At 37.3% G+C, this 25,106-nt stretch overlaps 1 protein-coding gene across 2 annotated transcripts in view; it reads left to right on the plus strand.

The window, feature by feature from the left end:
- The window catches only part of LOC124156280 (serine/threonine-protein kinase 10), a 57,740-nt gene extending 36,420 nt beyond the window's left edge, over positions 1-21,320 (plus strand). For both annotated transcript variants that reach the window (XM_046530727.1, XM_046530726.1), the window contains exons 13-24: positions 628-740; positions 983-1,112; positions 1,986-2,161; positions 8,447-8,543; positions 9,383-9,538; positions 10,396-10,539; positions 11,082-11,201; positions 13,408-13,521; positions 13,609-13,851; positions 15,855-15,990; positions 16,195-16,298; positions 19,721-21,320. In XM_046530727.1, the coding sequence (XP_046386683.1) occupies positions 628-740; positions 983-1,112; positions 1,986-2,161; positions 8,447-8,543; positions 9,383-9,538; positions 10,396-10,539; positions 11,082-11,201; positions 13,408-13,521; positions 13,609-13,851; positions 15,855-15,990; positions 16,195-16,298; positions 19,721-19,831 (1,644 nt within the window). In that variant the 3' untranslated portion in view covers positions 19,832-21,320. The remainder of the gene's footprint in view (positions 1-627; positions 741-982; positions 1,113-1,985; positions 2,162-8,446; positions 8,544-9,382; positions 9,539-10,395; positions 10,540-11,081; positions 11,202-13,407; positions 13,522-13,608; positions 13,852-15,854; positions 15,991-16,194; positions 16,299-19,720) is intronic.
- Positions 21,321-25,106: the final 3,786 nt, after the last annotated feature.

The following is a 25,106-nucleotide window of genomic DNA, read 5'->3' on the forward strand; positions in this document are numbered from 1 at the left end:
ATATTTCTCATGGCTATTTTGCAACAACTAATTATTTTCTGATGAAGTTAAATTGAGATCAACTAATTATCCTCTTTATTTTTTTTTAAACTGATGTTCACCTAGCTATGTAACAATCTGTTCATTTCACTTGTGACTAAATTCCTTAATGAAACCGTAGATTTTTAACTAAATATATAAAGCTAAAGAGTTGTAAATTGAAGAACCAAACTTTGGCTGAATAATTTCTAATCAATTTTTTTGTAACTTATCAAAGTCCCTCGTAAAAAATCACAGGCTCCCTTACTATACTCATGATCATAGGTGGATCTGGGGATCCAGACCCTTAAAAAATATGCAAGATTTTAATACGGTCCCATTATCATGACACTCGCTTTGTATTACTAGGTATCCTTGTGTCCTCCAAGAACAAAATCCTAGATACAGCTGAGCTTGTGCCCCTCCCTCTCCCTCCCCCCTAGAAAGAAATATTGGATCCCCTGCCCATGATTACTACCACAGCACCCGAAATCTGGCAGAATCCCAATTCAGGCATCATCCAAGACCTTACAGTACTGGATTGAGGGTGCTCATCTGTGTTCTCATTTTGATGCCGTTGGAAATGAGGTGATTTTATTTTTATTATAGGTTGTGGTTGACACTGTGGGTTTGCAGCATGAAAATGAACCTATTCGGAGGCCATATTCTCTTGAAGACTTGCATAATGTGGAGAGGCAGTCCACTCCAACATCCACAGAAAGGTAAAGTTGCTCATTAAGGACTGCTTTGTCTTTATCTTATATGCAAAGGATATATTCAAGCAATGGAGAATGAATGCTCTTGATGTTGGTTTGGTCGTAGAAACCACCATGAGTTAAGATAAATAACGATTCAGTACATAGCCAAATTTTATGTTGTACAGTGGTCATTATTATTTTAGTGTTCTTGATGTAGAGTTTGACTTCTTGATAGCATATTACTGACTGAGCTGTTTCAATTTTAGATCTGATGCTGATGCTGAATCCATATCAGTTGGTTTACCAGCTGGTCATGGAAGTGAAGGTAGTGGTGATGCACTTCCTGCTCCAGAAGAAACAGAAGTTGTATTACGGAAACCTCACCGTTATGCAGGGGTAAATTTTAGTTTTTTTTGTCTCAGTTGTAGCGGTTGATTGATTTAGTGTTAGATTCTTCAGGGAGAGCTGATAAATATGCTGTGGCTTAAAATATTGTCACCATTTACTGGTAGTTCTTGCTGAAGAAATAAAATAAGGTTAGATGGGATCATACCACTCCTTGAGTCATGTGACTAAGGTGGAAATTGGTATCATCTGCAGTGGTTATGTTAATAAAAATTGGGAAAGGTTTATGCAAAAAGAAATTCATTACTGTTGCTGAAAGAAACAAGCAATTTTACATTCTTATATTTGCTTCCATTGCCTAAAATAATTTTATGGCATGTTTTAGGCACCAAACCATTGTCCTTTTATTACAGTAAGGAAGGATTTAAAGGGTAATCGCAAGAATTCAGATTTTATCAGAGAGTGGTCTTTAGGGTGGAATTGGTACCATCTTAAGCATATCTTTCCAATATGATTGCTTTCTAAAGATTACTGTGAAATGCTTAACATTTCTACCATTACCTCTAACAATTTTCTGCAAAAATTTTCTGAGGATTTGAGGTAGTTATTTAAATGGATCTATGCTCTGATGTCTGTTATCTCATTGCAAGGGATTATAACGATGAATTCTTCAAGTTATTCTTCGTATTGATTGGCAATGGAGTAGAATTCTTCCTTATAACACTGTAGAAGCCTTTGCAGCAAGAAATAACAATTTTAGAGTGAAGTTTTTATGGTGTTGTTTACTTTTTATGAACTTAAAGAAATTTTATTCTGGTGGCTAAATCTTCACCATCCATTTGGCTAGTAATGGATAGTGCGAAAAGAACCTTTTTCATTGTTTCGTCATAGATTAACAGTCACATATCTTCTTGGTTCTTAAAGGATGCTCATGCTCGTTCTGCCCTGAAAGAGGAAATTCGAACAATGAACTTAAAGAAAAAGACCAGAAAGAGAACAAGGAAGTTTGAGATTGACGGAGTAGTAGTAACCACCACTACTAGTCGAGTTATTTATGGGGATGAAGGAAATGGTCGCCTGTATGATGATCACGTATTCAGGTGAGTTTTTTTTAATACATTCCATATTTCAAATGAAAAATGTACTTGACAAGCTTATGCTTACAGCACAGGTCTTCAACCTTTTTAATGCAAGGGCCAAAAATCGATTTCACATCGTCCGAGGGGCCGCAATGCTCCACATCATTTTACAACCACATCAAAAAAATGATAAAACAAATTTTAAAAAAATTCAAAGTGCAATGATCATTATTGGTGAAATAGTTCAATCAATCAGTGTGATTTTTTGCATGGATTATTTTTAATGAGTGTTTTGATATATACAGTGGAACTTGTTTAGTACGTTTCTGAAGGGACCACAAAAAATGAACGTACGAACCAGGAAAACGTACTAACGAGGAAAGTAAAAAATAGCAGTCGGGGTAATTGCAATCTGTGGAAAAGTCGTCATAATTACAATTACTATCGGTAGTTCTCGTAGGATCGCCTTCCTGAACTCTTTTCACCTTTAAAATAAAGAAAATGGGCGCTACATTGAAAAACAATACCATGTGAATAAAAATCACAATGTTTCATAGATTTCCCGAAGACAATTACATGAAAACGGCGTCTTTCTCCCGTGATTTATCGTATGTGTATTTATAGAAAGAGGACAAGTAAAGCTAAGTCATTTCTTTTTTGTCACAGCATACTCGGAGAATATAACAACAACCCTGAGTATGTCAACGGGTTGTTTTTCAAAATCATAAAAATTGGACAAAATTATATTAACCTTAAATTACGGCAACAGCAGTACACATTCGCTTCTGGGATAAATCCATATCGAGTGTTATATCGATCGATATATCGAATAATAACACGCAAGATTATTAGAATACGACGTAATTACAAGAAGATTTTATATTATACAGTTGAAATTTACTTTAAAAATTTGTTTAACGTCGTCTGCTTTCGTGCCGAGATCAAGTATTTTTAAGCTAAGCTTCGCGTGGAGATTCAGAGCATCGTCTGCTCCCGCAGCAGTAGTCAAATACGCACGTAGTCCGTAGCATTGACGTCGTGCAGTACTGCTTTAGCTAAAGTGGGAATTGGATAAGACTCATTTCTTCATCATGATAACTCGTGCAATAGCAACAATTGCCCACTCGTGAAATTTGTGCGCAGTGGGCACTCCAGAGGCAACAGAAGGTGAGGAGCTCGGGGTGGGGAAAATTAGGGCTTCTCATTGGCTGTAGTTTTGCATAGTCAGATAAATTCATCACGTCATAAGAATTGAGAAATGCATTTGGATAAATCACGGTCGAATAAAGATATGTAGAATGAATGCACGAATGTTAATGGCTATTAATAATAAATTAAATCATGAATTCGGAGCTTTACGACCCTTAAGAGGATACTGGAGAACGAATTGCGGGTTGCGTCACGGCTAGCAAGAGCGTACTAACCAGGAAAGCGCAATTTTTTAAAACGTACTAACCAAATACTTTTGCCTGTATTTTGTTCCGATGGTACTGGGACCGAGAGAAATCGTCGTACTAAGGAGGAAAACGTACTAAGGAGGAACGTACTAACCAAGTTCCACTGTATTTTATATTGTGTGGCACGATACAATATTTTCTTTAGCCTCTAGGGGCCACAAGAAATTTGGTGGCGGGCCGCATGAGGTCCGGGGGCCGTGAGTTGAAGACCCTTGGCTTACATTATAATATGAGTGTTTCAGAAAATTATGCATTTCTCAACATGTGACCAAGATGTATTCCGAGAACTTGTTTGTAAGTTGAAAAACCAAAGCAAGGCATCAAAAAGTGTAGTTATCCTTCAGAGCACTGCATTACAATTTTAAGTTACAGAAATAACATAAATAATATGAGGGTTTTGCCAAAAGTAAGGTTCCCATATTTTTGCAAATAGAATACATTTTTAACCGTTATTAATTTACACCTCGTTGAAAAGCTTAAAGTTTTGCCTATTTTTCGATGCAGTCTCCATTTTTGACGATGCATTTTTGAAGACAGTGCTCCAGCTTTTCTATCCCTATGTTGAAGAAGTCTCCCCCCAACCCGTTGAGGAAGTGTGTGATTTCTGCTCGGACTTCATCTTTGCTCGTGAAGTGGTGCCACCTTAGTGTCTCTTTAGCTTGGGGCTAAGTCCGGGCTGTACAGGGGATGCGGCATAACAGTCCACCCAAATTTCTTCAAAAGCTCTTGAGTTTCATGAGTGGCGTGTGGTCGAGCGTTATCATGAAGAAGCACTACTCCCTCTGTCAGTCGTCCTCAACGGCAATTTTGGATTGCCCGCCGGAATTTAGTCAATCTTTCACAAAATCTTTCTGAGTTCATGGTCATCCCAGGTTGCATAAAATCGATGAGGAGTACCCTCTTCTCATATGGGGTGTAATGAAACACCCACGTTTCATATCCGTGATGATAGAGGAGTCTTACAACTTCTCAATTTCTCCTTGTTGCCTTCCCCCTCACATTTTTGAAGAAATTAGCGAGCACAGTCTAGGTGTTGCTCCTTGTGTCTGTCAGTCAGCATCCAGGGGGCCCAGCGAGCACACACCTTGCAATAACCCAATTTTTCTGTTAAAATTTCTTTCAATTGTGCCGCAAGAACGTTCAGGAATGCGTTCAACAAGTTTATGGACAGTGAACCTCCGATCTTTGAACAGCTCAGTGTTGATTTTCTGAACAATGGCATCCAATACCAGTGGTCTTCCAACTCCATTCTCCATAGTGAAGTTCCGTGTGACCCTCAGCAAAAGCCCTGCACCATTAGCGGGCGTCCTGAACAGACATGCACTCTTCACCATAAACCTCAGTCAGTTGCCGATGAACCTTCACAGGCAGTAAGGTCCTTGGATGGAGAAATCGGATAACTGCTCGAACTTCACACTTGGCAGCTACGGGGATCAACACTTGTGATCACACCATCTTGACAGCTGCGAAGTTAACACTGAGCAACATAGTGAATCACGGACAGGTCGACTCAAGAGTAGGGGAACCTGGGGGATCGGGTTGGTGTGGTTGCTAGAGTGTTGGCTTCCCACCCGGTAGGCCCGGGTTCAAATCCCAGCAGTGGCAGAGAATTTTCAGCGACTGCCCAATCCCTGCTTGAGTGTTGTGTGGAGGACATTTCAAGCGCAACACTCAGTCCGTCGGATGGGACGTTAAGCCGTGGTCCCCTTGGCGCCTTTCGTTAAGAGCAAGCTAATGCCGACGCCAGGTTTCTCTCCACCCTTCCTTACCTACCCCTTCCCTCATGGCGCAAATGACCTCAGCTGTCGGTCGCCTCCTCCAAATACCATACCAGTAGGGGAACCTCTTCACATGGCACGGATTTTGCCTAGCATCTTCCCACAAGATAGTAGCTCATTGGGAACCTTACTTTTGGTACAACCCTCGTACAGCCCACGATGGTCACAAACTGATCTAGCTGCGCATGCATAGACCAGACGTCCAGATCAATCTGGACATGTCGTCCTATTATGTATGTAGTACTCTGTTGATAGCCATTCAGAACTTCCCAAAGTATCTGAGTATTTCTTCAGCATACAAGGGCACAATCCAGATGCAGAAAGAGAACTTTATCCTATGTCATCTCAGTGGACTGATAAGAGAAATACCGTATAAGCGCGTGTAAGAGGCGCACCTTTTTTCCCAAACATTGCAGCCGAAAATGAGGGTGCGCCTCTTACACAAACTTCTTATCTTCCCCCCCTCCCCTACCCGGTCGCAAGTCCAAGGGGAACTGAGGGGCCTTGGTTTACAGCGTGAGTCAGTCATCTGAAACCCTGGGTCAAAATCAAGCGGCAGGTAGGGGTTTCTCCCTTAGTGACCTATTTTTAAAATGCTCCTGTTTGAATTTCTTGTAAGCATCGCGCCGTCACGTCGGTACCCCAGAGGTGAACATTGAAAAGATCGCGCGGGGTGATTCGCTCCGGAGCGCGCGCTTAATTTACTGCCACGAGTGGGCATCCCGCGGCATTTATACTGCATATAGTAATCGCTTATCAAACGTGTAGAAACGCGTAGTTTTGAAGGACATACCTGATTCGTCAACATCTGTCTTGCCGAGCAATTTCCATTACACTGAGCACCTGATTTTTCAAAAATTATCTTCAGACGCTAATATGAGGATTTTTGCAACTGAAAATTATATTGGTGTCAAAACCTGCGGTTTAAAAAATTCGAACGAGTGTGTTCATTGTTGGACTAGCGCTGAAGGAGAGGTCGAGGGGAAGGAGCGCGCTCCATATTTCAAGCTACGAGGCCATGAGCGAAGGAGCAAGGGAAGAACACGTCCGATCTTGCATGTGACGTCGTTGCCTTTAAAGTGAAGAGGCGAAGGCACAGCAATGTGATATACGCAGTTTGCGTTTCCTGAAGTTTCCAGTCCGTCTCGTCTTGTTTGAATGCGCTTATGCTACGCTTGTTTCTTCCGAAATTGTGCTGTTAGGACTAAGTTGAATATTAGTAGCCTTGTTTTAGCTATAAATCTTTGTGTCAATCAATTAGAGCTCAAAAAACTTAAATGCTGTCAGAAATACGTCGCGTTAGGTCTAATTATTTTTATAACCTCGTGCGTGTCATACAATTGCTGAAAGATATCGAGATATATTTTCGAGCTCAGAAGGTGACTCACCTAGCATTTGACCTCCAGAAACTCGGAGAATTGAACCTGGTCGACCGAAAAAGGTCAGTTGGTGAGATGGGGTAGGGATGAAACGCGTTTCCATTGATCGATTTCCACGCGTAACTTGATAATTTCCTACTTTCCTATGGAGTCCCGGAAAGGAAAAAAACGGCCCCTTGCACACACACCGAATTTGGACGGCCGATATTTTACCGGCGAAGCGATGCTTGCACACACGCCGGATTTTTACCGGTCAAACGATAAGTTGCTATGTTTTTGAGACGGCGATCCACAGTGACAATGGCCGGCAGCTAACCGGCATTTAGCCGGTGCCGGCGCATGTTCGGTACGTGTGCAAGCTTCAATGCTCTCCCATTGTTCACTATTGGAATGTGGACGGCCGATATTTTACCGGCCGTCCAAAATCGGTGTGTGTGCAAGGGGCCTTAAATCTACGACGTGGTTATTGTCCTAAGGCGCTTAGATTGCCCCGATTGTTGTCCTATCTCTTGGGAAGGTTCATGCTATGTGCCTGTCGTGTTTTGCCTTAAAATTTTCCACGGCTGCAATTCTATTGCAATACTCCTGCGAGAGCTTTTAAACAAAATTGTTCGTGAGTAGGACAAGCAACGTAGAGCGTTGACGTATGCGAAGAGAGGATCGGAACTCTTTCTACTCCCTCTTATGCCGCTATTACCGCCGCAGTTATCAAAATTTCCTCTTTCAAATAGTACTGAAAGAGGAATTTTCGATAACTGTCGAAATTCCAGGCATACATCTGCAACACCGCACGATAGGATAAAAAAAATACCGTAAATTTTTTTTCTTTATAGCTTCCTTCCTCAAAATAGGGGTGCGCCTCTTACACGTGTGCGCCTCTTACACAAGCTTATACGGTAAATTAAGCTTTGCCACAGTGAAGGGACTCATGATGGTCAATTACAATTTCAAAACAGTTAACAATAAATATTCTTGTATGAAATTTTATAGTTCTCTTTTATTTTTTATTTGTACTCAGTTGCAAATGCCAAAATTACTTGAAATAATTAGATTCACAGAAAAATATATTAAAGCATAGTACTAATAAAGTTTTATGGTTCTAAATTATGGAATTGTCGTTGTTTTTCAAGTATCCTACTTTTTTACCCTTATGACCTCCTTTTGCATGGGATTATGTCCTCTTTTTTCCCCTGTTAGAATCTGGTCACACTACACATGCAGCATTGTAACCATCATGAATTGATGCAAAATTGTAATGAGGTGTTGCATTATGCAGGATAACTACATTTTTCGATGCCTTGCCTAGGTTTTTCAACTTAAGAGTAATGCCTCAGAATGCATCTTGTTCACATGTTGAGGACTTAGTGTACTACTTGTAAATGGTAAATTGTTGGCATGGATAGAATGTCTTATATAGAGAAATGGAAATGACCAGAACTTCTGACGATTAAAATCTTGAATGAGGAAGTAAATCTTGAATCTCAAGCTCAAATCTCGCTTAAAATTCAAGATTTTTTTTAGATCTAGTTTGATCTCACTTAACTGAAAAGTCCATGCCTAGCCCTAATAATTTGTTATTCCTATGAAAAATTTAACCTTATTGTGATACTTAACATTGATGTTATTACTAATATCATTTGCACTTTACTCATAGGGAAAACAACAATTTCTAATGTTTTTGCATGCTTTCAGGAAACAAGAGTTGAGAGAATTAAAAATGCTGCAGAAACAGGAGCAGAAACAGTTTCAGGATCTCACTCTCAAGGCTCAGTTTTGCAAAGAGCAGCAGGTACGAATGCTATGATTTAAAAATGGATTACATTGCTCTTAAATTATAACCTAGAAATTAAACATTGATTTATAGTTCCCAAGAGTCCTGAAAAGACACAGTTTTACTGAAATATGCCGTTAACATGAAATCAGGAAAAAATTTGACTATTTGAGATAACACTCCTAACTTTTTGCCGTATATGTTTAAGTCACCTAATCAGTCATTTTCGTTTTTTTATGTTAAAACAAAATCCATGTGTAGTTGCATCATGTTTTAAAGTCATCTGACAATCATTGTGGTGAATTTTTTCATGGGAACCTGGGAAGTTTTGCTGTGTCTTGAAATTTTGGTAGTAGTATGCACTCAACTTTTTTCTTTGAAATTTCCTCTCTGGATGCAAGTGACTTTTTTGTAAGTCAATAAAAATTACAATTGTTGTTAGTGTCAATTGCTAAGGCATATGCATGAATATTTCAACTAAATTTTGACTTCCACAAAATTTTCCACCAATAAGATGGAGTGTCATGTTAAGCCATTGGAGCCTTTCAAAATAATTAAGGATTCAGTTAACATATACGTCTGAATATAGTCCCCCCTTTTTTTCCAAAAATGCCTGCGGTAAAAGTAATGGGGGGGACTATATTCAAACGCATTTTTTTAACTTTTCCCGAAACTGATGCCTCAAAATTAGGGGGGGGGGACTATATTCGGAGAAATACGGTATGTTTAGATTTTCTGAATTTGTCATTCTCAAGGTCAGAAAGTTAATCAAGTTTCCCCATTTGATGTTGACTGCTTTTTGAGGCTTATTTCATTGGAGAATAAAGTATTAATAGTTTTATTGTTGATTCTTTCAGGATAAAAAGTTTGAACAAGATCGTCAGACTTTACTTCGCCAATATGAGACTGATTTGGATGCCCAAATACGTGCACATAAGCAACAAGTGGAAAGGGCAGAGCAGCAACAAGAAGTAGACCTTCGTGTGGCCTCAAAAAAAATACGAGCAGAACAGGTATGTAAGGCAGGGGATCTAAGGGAATATAACTATCTACGGAAAATGGCGAGTGCATTGTAATATCTTAGAGCCTATGTTGATTTCATGTATATCTGTCAGTAATCTTGCAGAAGAAAGATACATACATGCTTGAAAAGCATTAAAAAAATCTGTATTGAATTAGCCTTAATTTATTTCTCTGATTCTCAGAGTTTTCCTTTGTCTGAATTCTTATTCCTCTCAACTCATTCAAGATACTTTTCTTTTTTTAACATAATACTAGTGTCTCCTTTGTGTTCTTTTGATGGGAAACGTGCATGAAATTTTTTCATCATGCTACTTTGTGTTGAATAAACTCTAGTTGTCAAGAGTACAAATATAGAAGCCAAAACCCCCCTAGTGCTCCACAAATGTCATTAAATGATATTAAAAGGTCTGGAATATTGCTTGAAGTCACTCAGCTTGAAACGCCTTCTGACGTAATCGCACGGTACACCATTCACTTCGCCTAGGAGACTAGAGCCTTAATTGAAAGAGATTGAAGTAAATAATCACTGTCAAGCTTTGTAGTAGTTCTTTTAAGGACAAATTGAGTTTATAGGGAATATGCCACAATACGACATTTTAACTTTGGTCGTCTCCCTTGTGCAGGCTGATTTCCTAAAAAACAGTGAATGCTACTTCTCAAAAGAATCTACCTCTATCTTCTCCAAATTCTATCAGTCCAGTTTATTTTGGTGAAATGACAATTATGTTTTGATTTTACCCACAGTTAATTTATAGTGAAACAGAAGTACCTTAAACGGAAGACACGCTGAGCATTTTTCTTAATTTTCCAGATTTTGTGTTTAAAAAATGTTTATCTTCCTTTCAAGGAGAAAGAATTGAAGCAATTCCGAGAAGGATTAAAGCAGGAGCTTAGGTTACTGAGACAGGAAGTGGATCTTCTACCCAGGGATAAGAGGAAGAGTGCTTTCCGTGGGAAAAAGGAGGCAATGGAAATTGAGCATGAAGAGAGGGTGAGTCAATTTAATATTTCTCCCACTTTGGTCAGTTATTATCATGAAAGTGTATGCCATGGAATCTTGACTAGGAATATTTCAATTTTAGGTATTTCGGGTGGAAAAGGTTTTAGACTCAAAATGGGCAACTGGAAATCTTCTTGAATGAATCTTATGATTATAAAATTTATCTTAATTCTGGGTGATTTAACATGCTTCTCATCGTTTTTAAAACTTCCTAATAAAAGCAATAGAAAGAATTGAATTGATTGCAAGGGATATTGAAAATTTAACCACCCCTTAAAATACTTTCTCTGAGATTCTGGCTAGCTGATGAAACATTTGATTTGAATGCATTGTCAATGTTTTCAACTATTAAATGCTAATTGTATTTCTGACATTAAAGAATGCTGCAAATTAGGAGACGATAAATACAATGTTGTATATATTTAAGCTCTGGTGTCTTCATTCAAGGATATCTTATTTGTGATGTACTTGATTTCCTTCACAATGCAATAGGGAAAAATATATCTTAGCCTTAAAAATTACATAAATTACAGGAAAAGCAGTTTCTTGAAAGTCTCAATGAAAGTCATGAGAATTCTTTACGTCGCATGGGAGATGCTCATCGGGAAAAAATGGCCTTAATGGAGCGGCAGTTCCTGCAACAGCAGCAGCAAGTGAGTTATTCATTTGGATTTTCTATTAATATTGTTCCAAATCAATACACTTTGGTTGTATTCTAAAATTTTAATTAATTTGTCCAATGAAAAATGAAAATGGGACAGGAAGGAGTTATAATTCCTCTCAAGATTATCATTTATATTTTAATCATCTTATTTGGTGTGAAATATTTTCCCATGGCACAGAAGAACTTTTTTGTTGTAAAATAGTGTTGTAGACTATTGGTTTGAAATTTTGGATGCTGTTCGGGTTTTGGGTTCATATCCCATTTGAAAGTTTTTGGTGGCATAGGAAATTACCTTGCCCCATAATGTTCATTTTGCAAAATTCAGATGACTGTGGCTCAGTTCAGGGTGATCTAATGCATGCAACTGACAACAGACAAAGGTGACGTCCCCTATACAAACCATCTGTTTCACTAAATAAAGAACTTTGGGCTCCATTGGCTTCATAAATTAAAGGTTCCACTGTAGCAAAAGGTATCTGTGGAAATTCATTGAGAAGTGAATTTTAAAAAATAAGTCTGGCCTATTCACCATCAGCGATTTTCTAATTAAGGCAGCTTTTAATGAAAATAGAAATTTACATCACATACATATGTATGGTACTTATTATCATGAACAATGCCCTACTTTTATTTCTCATATCTCACATAACAATTTGGGTCCTCATTTTGCCACTTTTTTCTTTAAAGTAATCCCATTTACCCAATCCCATATCCCAATCTTTTCTTGTGCTGACTACATTTGTAATTGCCATTAAATTTCTACTATAAATAAAATCGCCCAAAATATTTTTTGCCTAAGTGAGCATATTTTTTGGAAAGAGAAATCAGCTATGATGGATATTGTCATTAAAACTTAGATTCACTATTATATGTCCATTTATCATTGATTAGATGGCCTAATTCAGTGTCCTATGAATTCCCTGTAATGGGCAATCCATGCCACATATTTACCTTTCTCTCTACTTCTGACATAAATAGCCCAATGGAGGTGCTTTTTTAGCCCATTCTGTAGAAATCATGGCAAAACGTTGTCAATATAATTTTTAGAGATGGAGAAATACTTGATTGTGCCATAGTGGGAGCTAGGTTAAAAAAACATCATTCAGGGAATATTGATAAAACAATATTCAGGGAATCACCAATTGGCAACTCCCTCAGGGTTTTTAGCGACAGCGTAAATCAGGGATTGTGCATGAATTTTAAGTTTCTGGAATTATGCATGAATTATTTATGAATATCTTCTTCAACTTGGAATTTCAAAATCTTTTATTTCAAATTCATATCTCATAAAGTTTTTCCATTTCAACAGCCAATTGCTGGCCTTAAATGTGTTTGTCATAATTTTAAGTGCAGTAGCTTAGTAGACTTTTTAATGCCAAATTGAGACATAGAATGTCAGAAATAACAACAGAATCCAAATGTCCAGCTCTCTTGACTCAAGTAAGATTAAAAAACACGAAGAATAGAATTCCTGGTGACGTCAACATCTACTTAGGATGTTGAAGCAGCTTCTTGGCTTGCATTGAATAAGTTTTTAATTCCACGTACAATGTGTGTTAACTAATCTATTCCTAGTCCTTGTTAATACATAATATTATTTAAAAGTATTGAAAGAATTTTGGACATTTTAAAATCCGTATTAATATCAGTAATCACGTAAGATTAACCTGGAATTTTGTAAAATTTCCCTGGAAAACTGGAAATCATGCATGAATTTTTATGCTTTGATCGGCTGGACTCCCTGTCCCTGATTCACGGCTCCTATGCCTTGCTTGTAAAATATCTCAACATGTTGACGGAGCAACCATTTAACATTGAGCAGAAAATTTTTACCATTTGTGTTGGTTGAACACAAACATTGGCAACTTACATGGTAACATTTGTGACTGGTATGGTAACAAAATTTATCAATTTACATAATAAATGACATTGATATATTTTGGAGACCTGCAATATCAAACAACTGTTCATTTTCATTACTTTGTACATTCTAATTACAGCATGTACATTTTGCATAGGCCTTTCATATGGACTAAAATACTTGCCATAATCAAAATTTCATTTTATCCCTTTGCATTAAATAGTTCATAACCTTTTTTTCTGTTTAGGGACTCATATAAAAGTTTAAAATATTACCTGTGTGAAAACTGGATTTATCATCATGTACTTTGATACTTATACAATGCATATTTCAGCTGATGCGAGCGCGAGAGTCTGCATTGTGGGAGCTTGAAGAGCGTCAGATTCATGAGAAGCAACAGCTAGCCAAACGTCAGCTCAAGGACATCTTTTTCATGCAGAGACATCAGGTGGGTATCCTTTTTTTTATCCAAAATATGGCTTTCAGTTGTTTGTACTGAGCAATCAACTTTTCATTTTCCATCATCTTATATCAGATGCTCACCAGGCATGAGAAAGAATTGGAACAGGTCAGAAGAATGAACCAAAGAATGGAAGAAGATCTATTGAAACGCCAATCTGCAGAGAAGCGAGCTCTACCCAAGCGTATTCGCACAGAGATGAAGGCTAGGGAAATGATGTTCAGAGAGTCGATGAGGATTGCAGTAAGTGGTACACCTCCTTCCCCAAATCCTGCCAACTCGTCAGATCCAGAAGAAGAGCGTGATAAACTAAGAAAGGTAAATCAGCAGTGTTTCTATCCTTAATCCTCAAACAGTCATGCCTCTTGACAAAACATGTGTTGTCCTTCTAGCACACTCGGTGCAGTGATGAAAATTTTCTTTCCCCCCTCTGTATAAAATTTCAGCTCTCCAGCTCTTCTGGAAGTGATCAGAAATTAATATCCATCCTATCAGTCACGCAAGGGGATGTATAAAGTAAGGACTTGCCTTATTTGTTAACATAATCAGAAATTCTCATCCTGTCAACAAGCGTCTCAGCAGAAGACAAATGCAGCTGCTACGTTTGTGACTTGCATCAACAATTTACGTGAACTCTTAGCTCATCTTTTGACTGCACAACCCACAAACCTCCTCCATGTACTGAACCCCATTCATCAAACCCAACATTTACTGTCTGTCTCATCAGATTTTGCATTGCAGTTATACTGTAGAACAACTATAAGCCACCCAATGGAATGTGTGTAAAATGTGTAGAGAAATCTTTTCATGATCAATTTTGACATATTTGTTGGTGATATACTTAGTCCTCCTCTCCATTGTGACTAAACTACATTTAAAACTTCATTTACTACTACTACTTCATTTAAAAATTTTCTGAGGAATTACCACTTTTTATTGGCTGTAAGGGAAAGAAGACAAATTGTGGAAAATTGAATGTCATGTTGCAAACCCCTATACCATTTTCAAATGAATCTCCTTAAACCAATTAACACTTGGAATCAGTATTATTTGCTGTTTTCTCCCCAATGAATGAAAATAATGTATCTCATGTTCCAAATATTAAAACTATTCATTGTGTTATGTTGCTATTTATGATTTAGCACAAGGGGCCCTCTTTTATTTGTCATCTTCATCAATGATCTCAAATATCACCTACCTATGTGTAAGGTGACCCTATATGCTGATGACACTTCTACACTGAACCTTAGCGATACGCTGTTAGGAGTAACGAATGCTGCTCAAATTACTGTTTCAACTATAGGTCAATGGTGCCATAATAACAGCTTACAATTAAATGACCTCAAAACATCTTTTCTCCACTTCCATAACAAAATTTCTCCCCCGACTTCAAGCCCTTTACTCCGAACTATCAGTAATAATTCAATCAAGCAATCTAACTGTACTAAATTCTTGGGTTTAACTCTAAATGAAAATCTTGACTGGCAATTCCACGTTGATAATCTGAACAAAAAAATTTCATCTGGTATCTTCATGATTCGTAAACTTGCCCCCACCACCTCTGTGGAGATCTTAAAGCTAGTTTACTTTGCTAAAATCCACTCCTACCTGTCTTATGGTGTGATATTTTGGGGCAACACCAGTGCTGCCACAAGGGCCTTCTCCATGCAAAAGAGATCTTTGAAGGCAATTGCTGCTGTTTCCATCAGATCTCCAGGAAAGCCACTGTTTCTTAAATTCAAGATAATGACACTACCATGTCTGTTTATTTTTTATTGTGCACTATTTGTCAAAATGTATCCTGATTTGTTCTGTCCGAGCTCTACCATTCATGATTATTTCACTCGGCGCAGAAATGATGTTCACCTGAGAAGGCAACCCTGTGCCTTATCTAGAAAGGGAACTCATCACTCAGCTTCCCTTATTTTTAATAAATTACCACCGCATGTAAAAACTCAGTCCAACATTGCAACCTTCAAGCGCGAATTGAGAAGGCTGCTTTTATCCAAAGCCTATTACAATCTAGACGAATATATGTGTGATAATGTATAATTGATCTGTGTCGTTTTTTGTGTGTTTGGTATCTCTTTTTATCTGTAATATTCTCTTGACCATGTTCTATGTTCTATTCCTTGGACCAACAGAACAATAAAAATTATTATTATTATTATTATAATTTTTTGTGTTACACATTGAAGTCTCCAGTTATAATTAGATTAAATGCTTCATCTAAATAAATTACTTGATGAGTTATATTTATTAGCCTTGAATATTTTTCTTTAATATGTAAATAATAATATTTTTTGCAATTCTTAAAACAGTTCCAGGAAAATGAAAAGAAGCGGTATCGTGCCGAGCAACTTCATTTTGAGAGGAAGCATCAAAGACAACTTGAGGAGTTGCGGGCAACCTCAGATGCCACAGTCAAGGAGCTTGAACAGCTTCAAAATGAAAAACGTGAGAGGATAAAATTAGTTTTTACTAGCATCTATCATATGCTTTTCAGTTTGTTGTTATTGCTTCAAGTATTAGGGCATGCATTTTCATATGCCTATGTCAAGAAGAAGATAATTTCTAAACAAGTTCCAAAGGTTTTTTTTTGCATTGTCCTGCTGGGGGGAAATTTTCCATAGAATTAATGGGGAAAAAATTTATTTCCAGGAAAAATGTTAATGGAGCATGAAACAATGAAATTGAAGGAACAGGAAGAGGGCTATGCTCGAGAGCTGAAGGAATGGAAGTCACAATTGAAACCTCGAAAGCAAGTAAGTGAAAGGATTCAACGAATATCTCTATCACTAAAATTCTCAGTTGCAGTCATTTTTGGCAATTCTTGAACACACATGTTTTATCTGCATTTATGTGAGCTTAAAGAAATGTCTTTAGTTATTCCAAAATACTGTATATTTATAGTCATTGAATGCAGCTGGGTTTTAACACTAGAATGACCGATAATGACCGCCAGCGGTCAATTGACCATGCGCCCTTTTCTTGTGCTCTTTCATTCATTTTCCCTCCATATTTTTATCTGATGAGTGTAGAAGTGTTCTGATTATGTTTTGCGGTTAGATTTAGTTTAGGAAACAATTGAACTTTCAAAAAAAATATTTATAGCACCTAAAAAAAATTTATTGAATAATAAAAATGTGCCTCACTTGCATAGTTAAAAACAATTCGCCATGTGTTTTAAAACACAAGTAGCATTTCAAAATACATTATTTTCTGTAGTTCTCTTGGTTAAAAACATACATCAGAGAAAAGAGAATAAAAAAAGACAGCATTAAAATGAAGCACTACAAATTCGGTCTCAAGGTATGTATTTCTTTACCCTCTTAGCACGTTTGCAAATTTTCTGATTACGTTCACAGCGTTCACACATGTATTTGGGAGACACACATAAGTGTTAAAATGAAAAAGTTTTCCTGGAACATCGAAAAACGTTAATTTTTGTACATTTAAAAAAAAATGTGGGATTTTTCTGGGTCAGAAACTATGTTGCAAAGGAGATAGAAAATGCCGATATCGGCACTTCTAAAGATGCCTAGTGGAATCTAGGTGAAACTTTCGTCATCTTATGACAAACAACATGGTGAAAACCCGAAAGATAAATGAATCAAGGATGCCATGGTAGACTACGAGATAACAAAAGAGATAGTGCGTAGATAAAGTGACCGAAATTGTGGAATGAGATGTGTATTTGAATCTCCAGGAGATAGAAAGAATTCTTTCCAAATGTTTCGTTATGTATTTCATTTTATCGATCCTCTGAGTCTGTGATTAAACTTGAACGTCTTAGTAACATGTCTTCTTCAAGCACGACAGGACAATGAGACTGACGTAGGGAGTGCCGATCGACCCAGAAATATATTCAAACATGTTCAATGAGCACGTTTTAGAAAATGTCTGTGGAACTTGAAGAATGGAGGAATATTGAAGGAAATAAACAGAGGAAGCGACAATCACAGGAAAGCGAGACTGCGTGCAAGCAAACGAGTTGACGGGAAAGTGTTGGAAACTGGTAATGATCACCATAAATGCCTCTGTGCAACAGACCGCATCAATTTCGGGGAAGAAAAAATAACACGCACCTTTGTGCCTCAACCGGTGAAAATTTCAACTACTATAAGCTAAGAAAAATGTTCATGCTTTGTCGCATTTGAAATAAATTCCATTCTTCCAATGAACTGAGCACAAAAAAAGTTTTCACCAAATTTATTTGAAAGATATATTTTATATTGATGTATCTAGGAGAATATAACCAGTTTTGGTGAACTAGATAACCACAGAAGAGAAGAAAAGAGAAGAAATACGTAGGTGTAAAAAGATTAGCTGATAGGAGAACTGAGTGGAGAGCTGCGTCAAACCAATCCTAGGATTGTTGACCAGTGATGATGATGAGATAACCACAGTGTGGACTGAACTAAGAGAATGGGTAACTGCAGCGTCTATGAAGAGGCAGTGACCGGCAAGCAAGTTATGACACGTTGCGAAAAGTATATTCCTTGCGCATTTACGTGCAGCCCTGCAGGTTTCGCAATGCGCAGGTGAAGCGGGGTGCGGTGGCGCCTGGCTTGGTTAGCAGCAGCTACAAACGAACATAACAATGAATTTTAGCTGAATGAACGTTAATCACTGCCCATAGAGTACTTAGTAGGCTCAGTGGTGACTCTTTATGATGCAACATATCATGGGTTTTCTTATGTCTCTCTGTTTCACATAAACTGTAAAATCATGCTTAAAAACTGTTTTTTTAAAATATGAGAGTCAAACTTGAGTAGTTTTCGTGTGTGGTAAAGTGCACCCTATATTGATGTTTGACGAAATTGACACCAAGAATCGGCAATGAGATATAAGTTACGGTATTAAATATAAAAACGGTCAATTGACTGCTCTTGGTCATTCTAGGTAAAAGCTGACATTTCTCCTGATATGAATTTTTCCCCCCAAAAAAACTTTATTTTCACATTATTTGTCCAAAATATTAAAAGTAAAAAAATCAGCGTCATTGATCAAAAAATAACGAAATGGTGGGTGAAAGAAACACGCAAACGGTCAATTGACCGCCCTCGGTCATTCTAGTGCTAACTGCCCTGAGTAGTTTCATTGTTGTATGTTGACTGCTATTAGTGCAAAAAAAGGTAGAATGCTCTGAACTTCGGGCATTTGTATGAAATTCTGCCGAAGCTCCTTAGGATGGTGTAATATATCATTTTACTCATTGTTTATTCAAATACAACAATGAATCATTAAACAGTTTTTAAACGTGAACGTTTAGCTTCCGCGGTCGAAAGAGTGAAGAAGAGCACGCGAAAAACTATGAGAATGGGAAACAGCAGTTTTCTTTATCTCGTCATGGGCCAAATATTTGATTGGTGTATTTTCTTATAGAGAGAATGACACCTTTGTATTACAAATAGCTTTTTAAGATTAAAATTTACTCATTCTTTGATCATTTGAATAACTGAAAGGTAGATGGCAATTTCCGAGGTTTAGAAAAGTACACGAATATTGAAGTTTATAAAATATATGGAAAAAATATTTCCCAAGCTTTTCATTGTAGGAAATATTGATATTTTTCCTCTTAATTAAATAAACCACAAAGATGAAAATTGCCATTTTGGCAGTGTCCATTGCTGCAGGTTGCATTGCAGTATTTGAAACTAGGGAAAGAAATGGAGATTTGACAAAAAACTTATTTTTTCTGTTTCTGTAAGAAAGAACTTTTTTTGTGTGTGCAAAAAGTAACAAGTGAAATATGTACAGCAGTTTCTACTCTTTTTTTGTCAGAATGAGATTATCATGAAGCAATTGCAATGTGAAACAAATTAGGACTAGAAATTTTTAGTGTTGTCTCGCAACAGTGTTAAAAACCTGACTCCCTCAAAATATTGTCATCTGATGATGCACGGTTAATTTGAGTGAGGTGATATCAGTCTCGATATCCAGTAGAATATCTTGATTTACCATCATGTATGCTGGTGTTTTTGTGCCATGATTGTTTTAATTATTGGTTGTTGTTTCATGAACATGAATGAATTACCATTTCTAGGATATGGTTCGAAAGTAAAACTGATGAATGTCTTGAGAAAATATGGATGTTTGAAGTTGTATCTAAGGTCATAAAATTAGAATTAATTGAATCGTCAGCCCTCTCATTATTTTTGCATCTTATATCTACGTTTTTCAGAGGCTAGAGGAGAAATTTATGCAGCAATTGGAGGAGCATGAGCGTCAATATCCTCCAAGTCCTCAAGGAAGGCTGGCCACAAATGGGCGAGGAATGGGCCACTCTCCTTAGAAATATATTTGTTAGAGTAGTGTTGTTGCTACCGTCCACCTCTGGGCTCCCAGACTCTGGCCTTGGCAAATTGTGCAGTGGTTACTGCATGCATCTTAACCTCATCTTCCTGTGAATGGTGTCATGAAAGGCAATAATCTGCTAATTTTAATGTGTGAAACATTATCCTGATAATCTTCTTCCAATATCTCTTGGCTTTTTTTGTTGAATGAACTGATGAAGACAGTTTATAACTGCAGAGTTGAGCCTTTCACACATATGATGAACATTCCATGGTGACTAGCAAGACCTTAATTCCTGGTCTTTGTCTTCATTGTGCCAACCTCTTGCAGATATCACATATTTAGAGCACCTTTATATATGTATATAAATATATTTTTAATGAGTAACTTGGATAAGGTTTAAAAGAAATTTTCTTTAGGAGGTCTTGCAGCATAGAAAAGCTGTGGGACAGCATTGGTGAATACAATGCATTTTCTTGGGGGACATTCCAAAACCTTTCAAGAAGACAAATGAGAAAAATGGCTCAACTGCTACAAGTTGTTTTTTTTTTCTTTTATTATGGTAAAAGTATATATTGTGAAGAAAATATCAGCTGATATTTTGATATCAGTAAGATATTGTATATCCGTGGTAATGAGACTGCTTATTGATATTGAGATTGTTGAGATTTAATTCAGGAAAAAGAGGTAAATGTCAAGAGAAAGTGTTGAAATGTATAAAAATAAAGAATTGTTATTTTTAATATTGAGAAAAGGATTGTTGATGAACTCGGCCTCTGCTTATCTGAGTGTGTAATTGTTAAAATGCCGAGAGTAGTTGGCTAAAGCATCCTTGGACTAAAAGTGAGTGACTAAGCTCAAAATTGTGTATAGCTTTCATTTATGTTAAGAGACAAAGGTATTACTGTCCTCTGTAATGTTCTGAGAGACGGCCTCCATGTTTTCCATAAATAGTTCTGTTTTAGGTCATTGAAATCATTCTGCTGTTAATAGTTAACATAGAAATCTATTCAGGGAATATTCATTGTGAGTGCTGGATATTTGTACATGAGAGATTATTATTAATATGCACAGCTGTTTATATGCCATCTTGAAATGGCAGTACTTTCATCTGTGAATGTATATTTGTTCATAACTTTTACATATAAATACAAATGTATTAATTTACCATGTGAGTCCATTCCATATAACATTATTTTTTGCCATATTTTATGGAAATATGAAAATATCATTTGATTTGCGGTTCCCTTAGAAGTCCTTCAATAACCTTTATTGCTGGATTTTAGTAGATCTCAGATATGAAGTTTCTTCCTAAGAAGTCTTGCCAAAATGCTTACCTATTTTCCCTCGCTTAAAAGTTATCATCAACTATTAGATCCTTCTCCCAACACAGTCAAAGCTGATGGCACCAAAAAATATGTACTTTCATGTAATATTTCTCCTTTTATAAGTTTTTAAGGTATATAAGATAAACCTGATTTTTTAATTTGGACTGGTTTTATTTTCACTCAAGGTAGTGATAATTACTTCTTATTTTAATTCATTGACGAATTTATTTTCTGTCTGGTCTTAGGACAAGCTTATAATACAGTTAAATCAATTACAATGAAAGGGCAACATGAAAAGTGAAAATGCCAAACAAAAAATTGAAAAGAATCTTAGCCTATGTCAGTCTTCTATGTTAAGTCATGCTGCTGCTAAACAATATGTTGGTTAAAAGCTATTGTACAATCGAAAATTAGACACATTTTTCTTTAAAGTACCAGTATATACTTTTAACATGGTACAACGTGTCTGATAATGTTGTGACGTGTGAAGGGAAACCTTAAAAACAATGGTGTGCATCTTAACATTCGTATAAATATTAGGTTGGGGAAAAAGAAATCAATTTCTTGGTAGGTTGATGGCTGTAGTGATCGTTATCTCATAAAATATAAATCAGACTATTTCAAATTTAAGCTCGTTGTCAAGGTAACATTTCATACTAAATAAAATCATTTGCTGTTTATTGTTTTGTCCATTCAGTTGTTAGTTAAAGGGTATTAAAAATTGAGGTCAGCAACGAGAAAATTAGGTAGATTTTACATTTTTTCTTTGATAATTGCAAAAATGCAAGTCAGGCATCTGAAATTTTGTATGCTGGTTATTAGGGGCGGTCATCAAACAACTTTTTTTTTTATTCAAAGTTCGACATATATCAAAATGTAGCCTAAGGTACCAAATGAACATAGAAAAAATTTCGTTCCTGTAGGTTGACATCCTACGGCGGCACCAGGGTCATTTATGTAGAGCTTAGGCAAACACATGCCCTCTTTTTACGCTATCTCGGTGTTAAATGTCGTGATTGAAATGGGTTTTTCAGCCAATTCTGCACCAGTCATGTCTGGAATTGTCAAGGTAAGCAACATAGATTGAATACTCATGATCGTTTTTTATACATTCACAGGTGGTGAAATGCAAAGAATGTAAAAAAAACTTTGAAAATTTCCTAATTAATGGCATATATTTTAATTTGGTGTACTCGTATGGGCATGATTGCACTAATATGACCCTACCGTTTATGTAGAAAAAAAATTTTCCTCTCTCCCATCCCAAAGTAAGGATCTCCTCATCTCCCTATGAACTAATGTCAAAGCACTGCTCAGGCTACATCGTCAATGAAAATTGCTCTGTGTCCCAAATTTTGCAGTTCTTCGCCCCATGAGAACAGTTGCCACTCCGGCTCTTAGGGAGACCCAGAACTCACCATGTGGAGGTGGCTCCAACTGGAGCTTCTCCTATACCCACCCACCCTTAAAGTCTTATGATGTATGATGATCGAGCACAGGTGGCGAGTCATCTGGAACTTAGTTAGTGCGAGTTAGCCAAGCTTTATCCTTGAAATTCGCCAGCCAGGACCTCTCCCAATAGATCATGCATACCAGATAGAAAAAATAACGACCTTAATCTACCCTTGTACTCAACTTCTTAGCTAGTTTCCATTCCAATCAGATCCCACCCTCCTATCATTAGTACATATGATACTATACTCCATTAGTCCCTGAATTTCCCTTCTCTTGAAAGCTTCTGCATTCCATTTCCTCAACCATTCCGATTTTCCTCAGTTTTTTGTACCTCACATTGCACCTCATGAAGACTAGGTTGTGGTCTAATGTAGCATTTGCCTCAGAGCAATTGGAAGTTTTTCTCGCTATGAATTCCCAATTCTTTGTCTTACCTTGATGAAGTTTATCTGATATCTGTGTGTACACCTTGGACTCTTCCATTTATACCTCTGCCAGTGGCGTAGCCAGGAATTTTATTCTGGGGGTCTTTAATAAGGGGGAAAATTTTTGAAAAACAGGGTACTAAGTACATAAAGGGTTTTAAACTACTGTATGTATATGTCTGAATATAGTCCCCCCTTTTTTTTCAAAAACGCCTGTGGTAAAAGTAAAGGGGGGGACTATATTCAAATGTATTTTTTAAACTTTTCCTGAAACTGAAGCCTCAAAATTATGGGTGGGACTATATTCGGAGAAATACGGTTATTATAATGCTTTTCATAATCGAAGAAACTTCATTTGTTAAAAATATATTTTGTAAATTCATGATTTTTTCAATATTTTGTTATCTTTTATGGGGAAAATAATTTTTTTTACATTTCGGGGGTGGGGACCCCCCCCCCCCTGGCTACGCCACTGACCTCTGCCGATACTGATGTTTGAACCATGTGTTTGGGATGAATTACTTTTTCTTCCTCCAAAATTCTACTGCATTCTCTCCCTGGTCATTTCTCTTTTGTAATCCATAATCTGCCATTTCATTTCCATCCCTACCTTCCCTGACTGAAGGGTTCCAGTCCCCTATCACAACTATAGTAACCAGGATTTCCTGGAGCTGTTCAAACATCCCCTCTACTACCTCTTCCCTGTGGATGCTTGTGGGCATGTACACTGGAACCTCCATACAGTTGATGAGTCGTGCCTCAATGTCAACCACCTGAGTATTATGTCTTACTTGCTCTATACCTAGCACACTCTAACCCAGTTTCCCTTTTAATACCAAATTTACCCTTGGTAGATTTTCCTTCACCCCACTGTATGTGTGTAATGTGCATTTCACCCTTAACACTTAATGCCATTAGGCTCCACTAGCTTCCATATTACGTCATTGAGTCTCTAAAAAAAACTAATCTCCCTTTATATATTTTCTAGGTAACATTCCCTCATCATTGTCATAATTGCGAATATTAAATTCATAATGGAGTTCCCAAGGAAATAATATTCTATGTCCCTGCATTCATTACTTCCTACTCCATCATCTTTATTAGATGCTGCTGCTGATGATCAGTCTATATGATGGTTTTACATGATTAGGACCTCGCAGCAACCTATGGCACCTGCCCGTGGGCCAGGTCCCACAGTGCAATCCGAGGTTCATTTTACAGATTGCCATGTTTAGAGAAGCTTTGGTTTAGTTGGTAGAATTTCCCACATCCATTCAAACTGTTTCTCGTGTGACAACATCACATGGACCTTTGGTCTGGCTCATACCCTTCGAACTTCTTCTGCTAATGCCTCCAGTCGTCTCTTATCCTGCTACCCTAGTGTCCATGTGTCTCCACCGTAAAGCGCTACACTCCATTAATAGACTGTTTGCTAGCCTTTTCTGTAAACTCTTACATAAAAATACTCTGATAAACTTCTTCCTATTCATAAACGCCTCCTCTGCTTATGCAATTCTTTCCTGATGTCATATCCACCACATCCATTTTCCAGTAATGTGCTGCCAAAATACATAGCTGAATTAGTCTACCTGCTCAAGATTTTGCCTCATCATCATCATCACTGGTCAACAATCCTAGGATTGGTTTGACGCAGCTCTCCACTCAGTTCTCCTATCAGCTAATCTTTTCACACCTACGTATTTCTTCTCTTTACTTGTTCCATATATTTTGTTTGAGGTCTTCCTTTTCCATTCTTGCCTTCCACTTGTCCTTCGACGATTGTCTTCATCAGGCCATCATGTCTCAAGATGTGGCCTATAAGGTTGTTCCGTCTTCTTATTAAGGTTTTCATGAGGCTTCTCTTCTCTCCTACCCTTCTTAGGACTCCCTCGTTACTAACTCGGTCGATCCATTTGATTTTCATCATTCTTCTGTAGCAACACATTTCAAAGGCCTCTATCCTTGCTTTCTCCACTGCGGTCATTGTCCATGCCTCACTTCCGTATAGGAGCATACTCCAAATGTAGGTTCTTATAAATTGTTTCTTTACTTCCATATTTAAGTT

The sequence above is a fragment of the Ischnura elegans genome, chromosome 3 (assembly GCF_921293095.1).
Source record: "Ischnura elegans chromosome 3, ioIscEleg1.1, whole genome shotgun sequence".
Classification (NCBI taxonomy): Eukaryota; Metazoa; Arthropoda; class Insecta; order Odonata; family Coenagrionidae; genus Ischnura; species Ischnura elegans.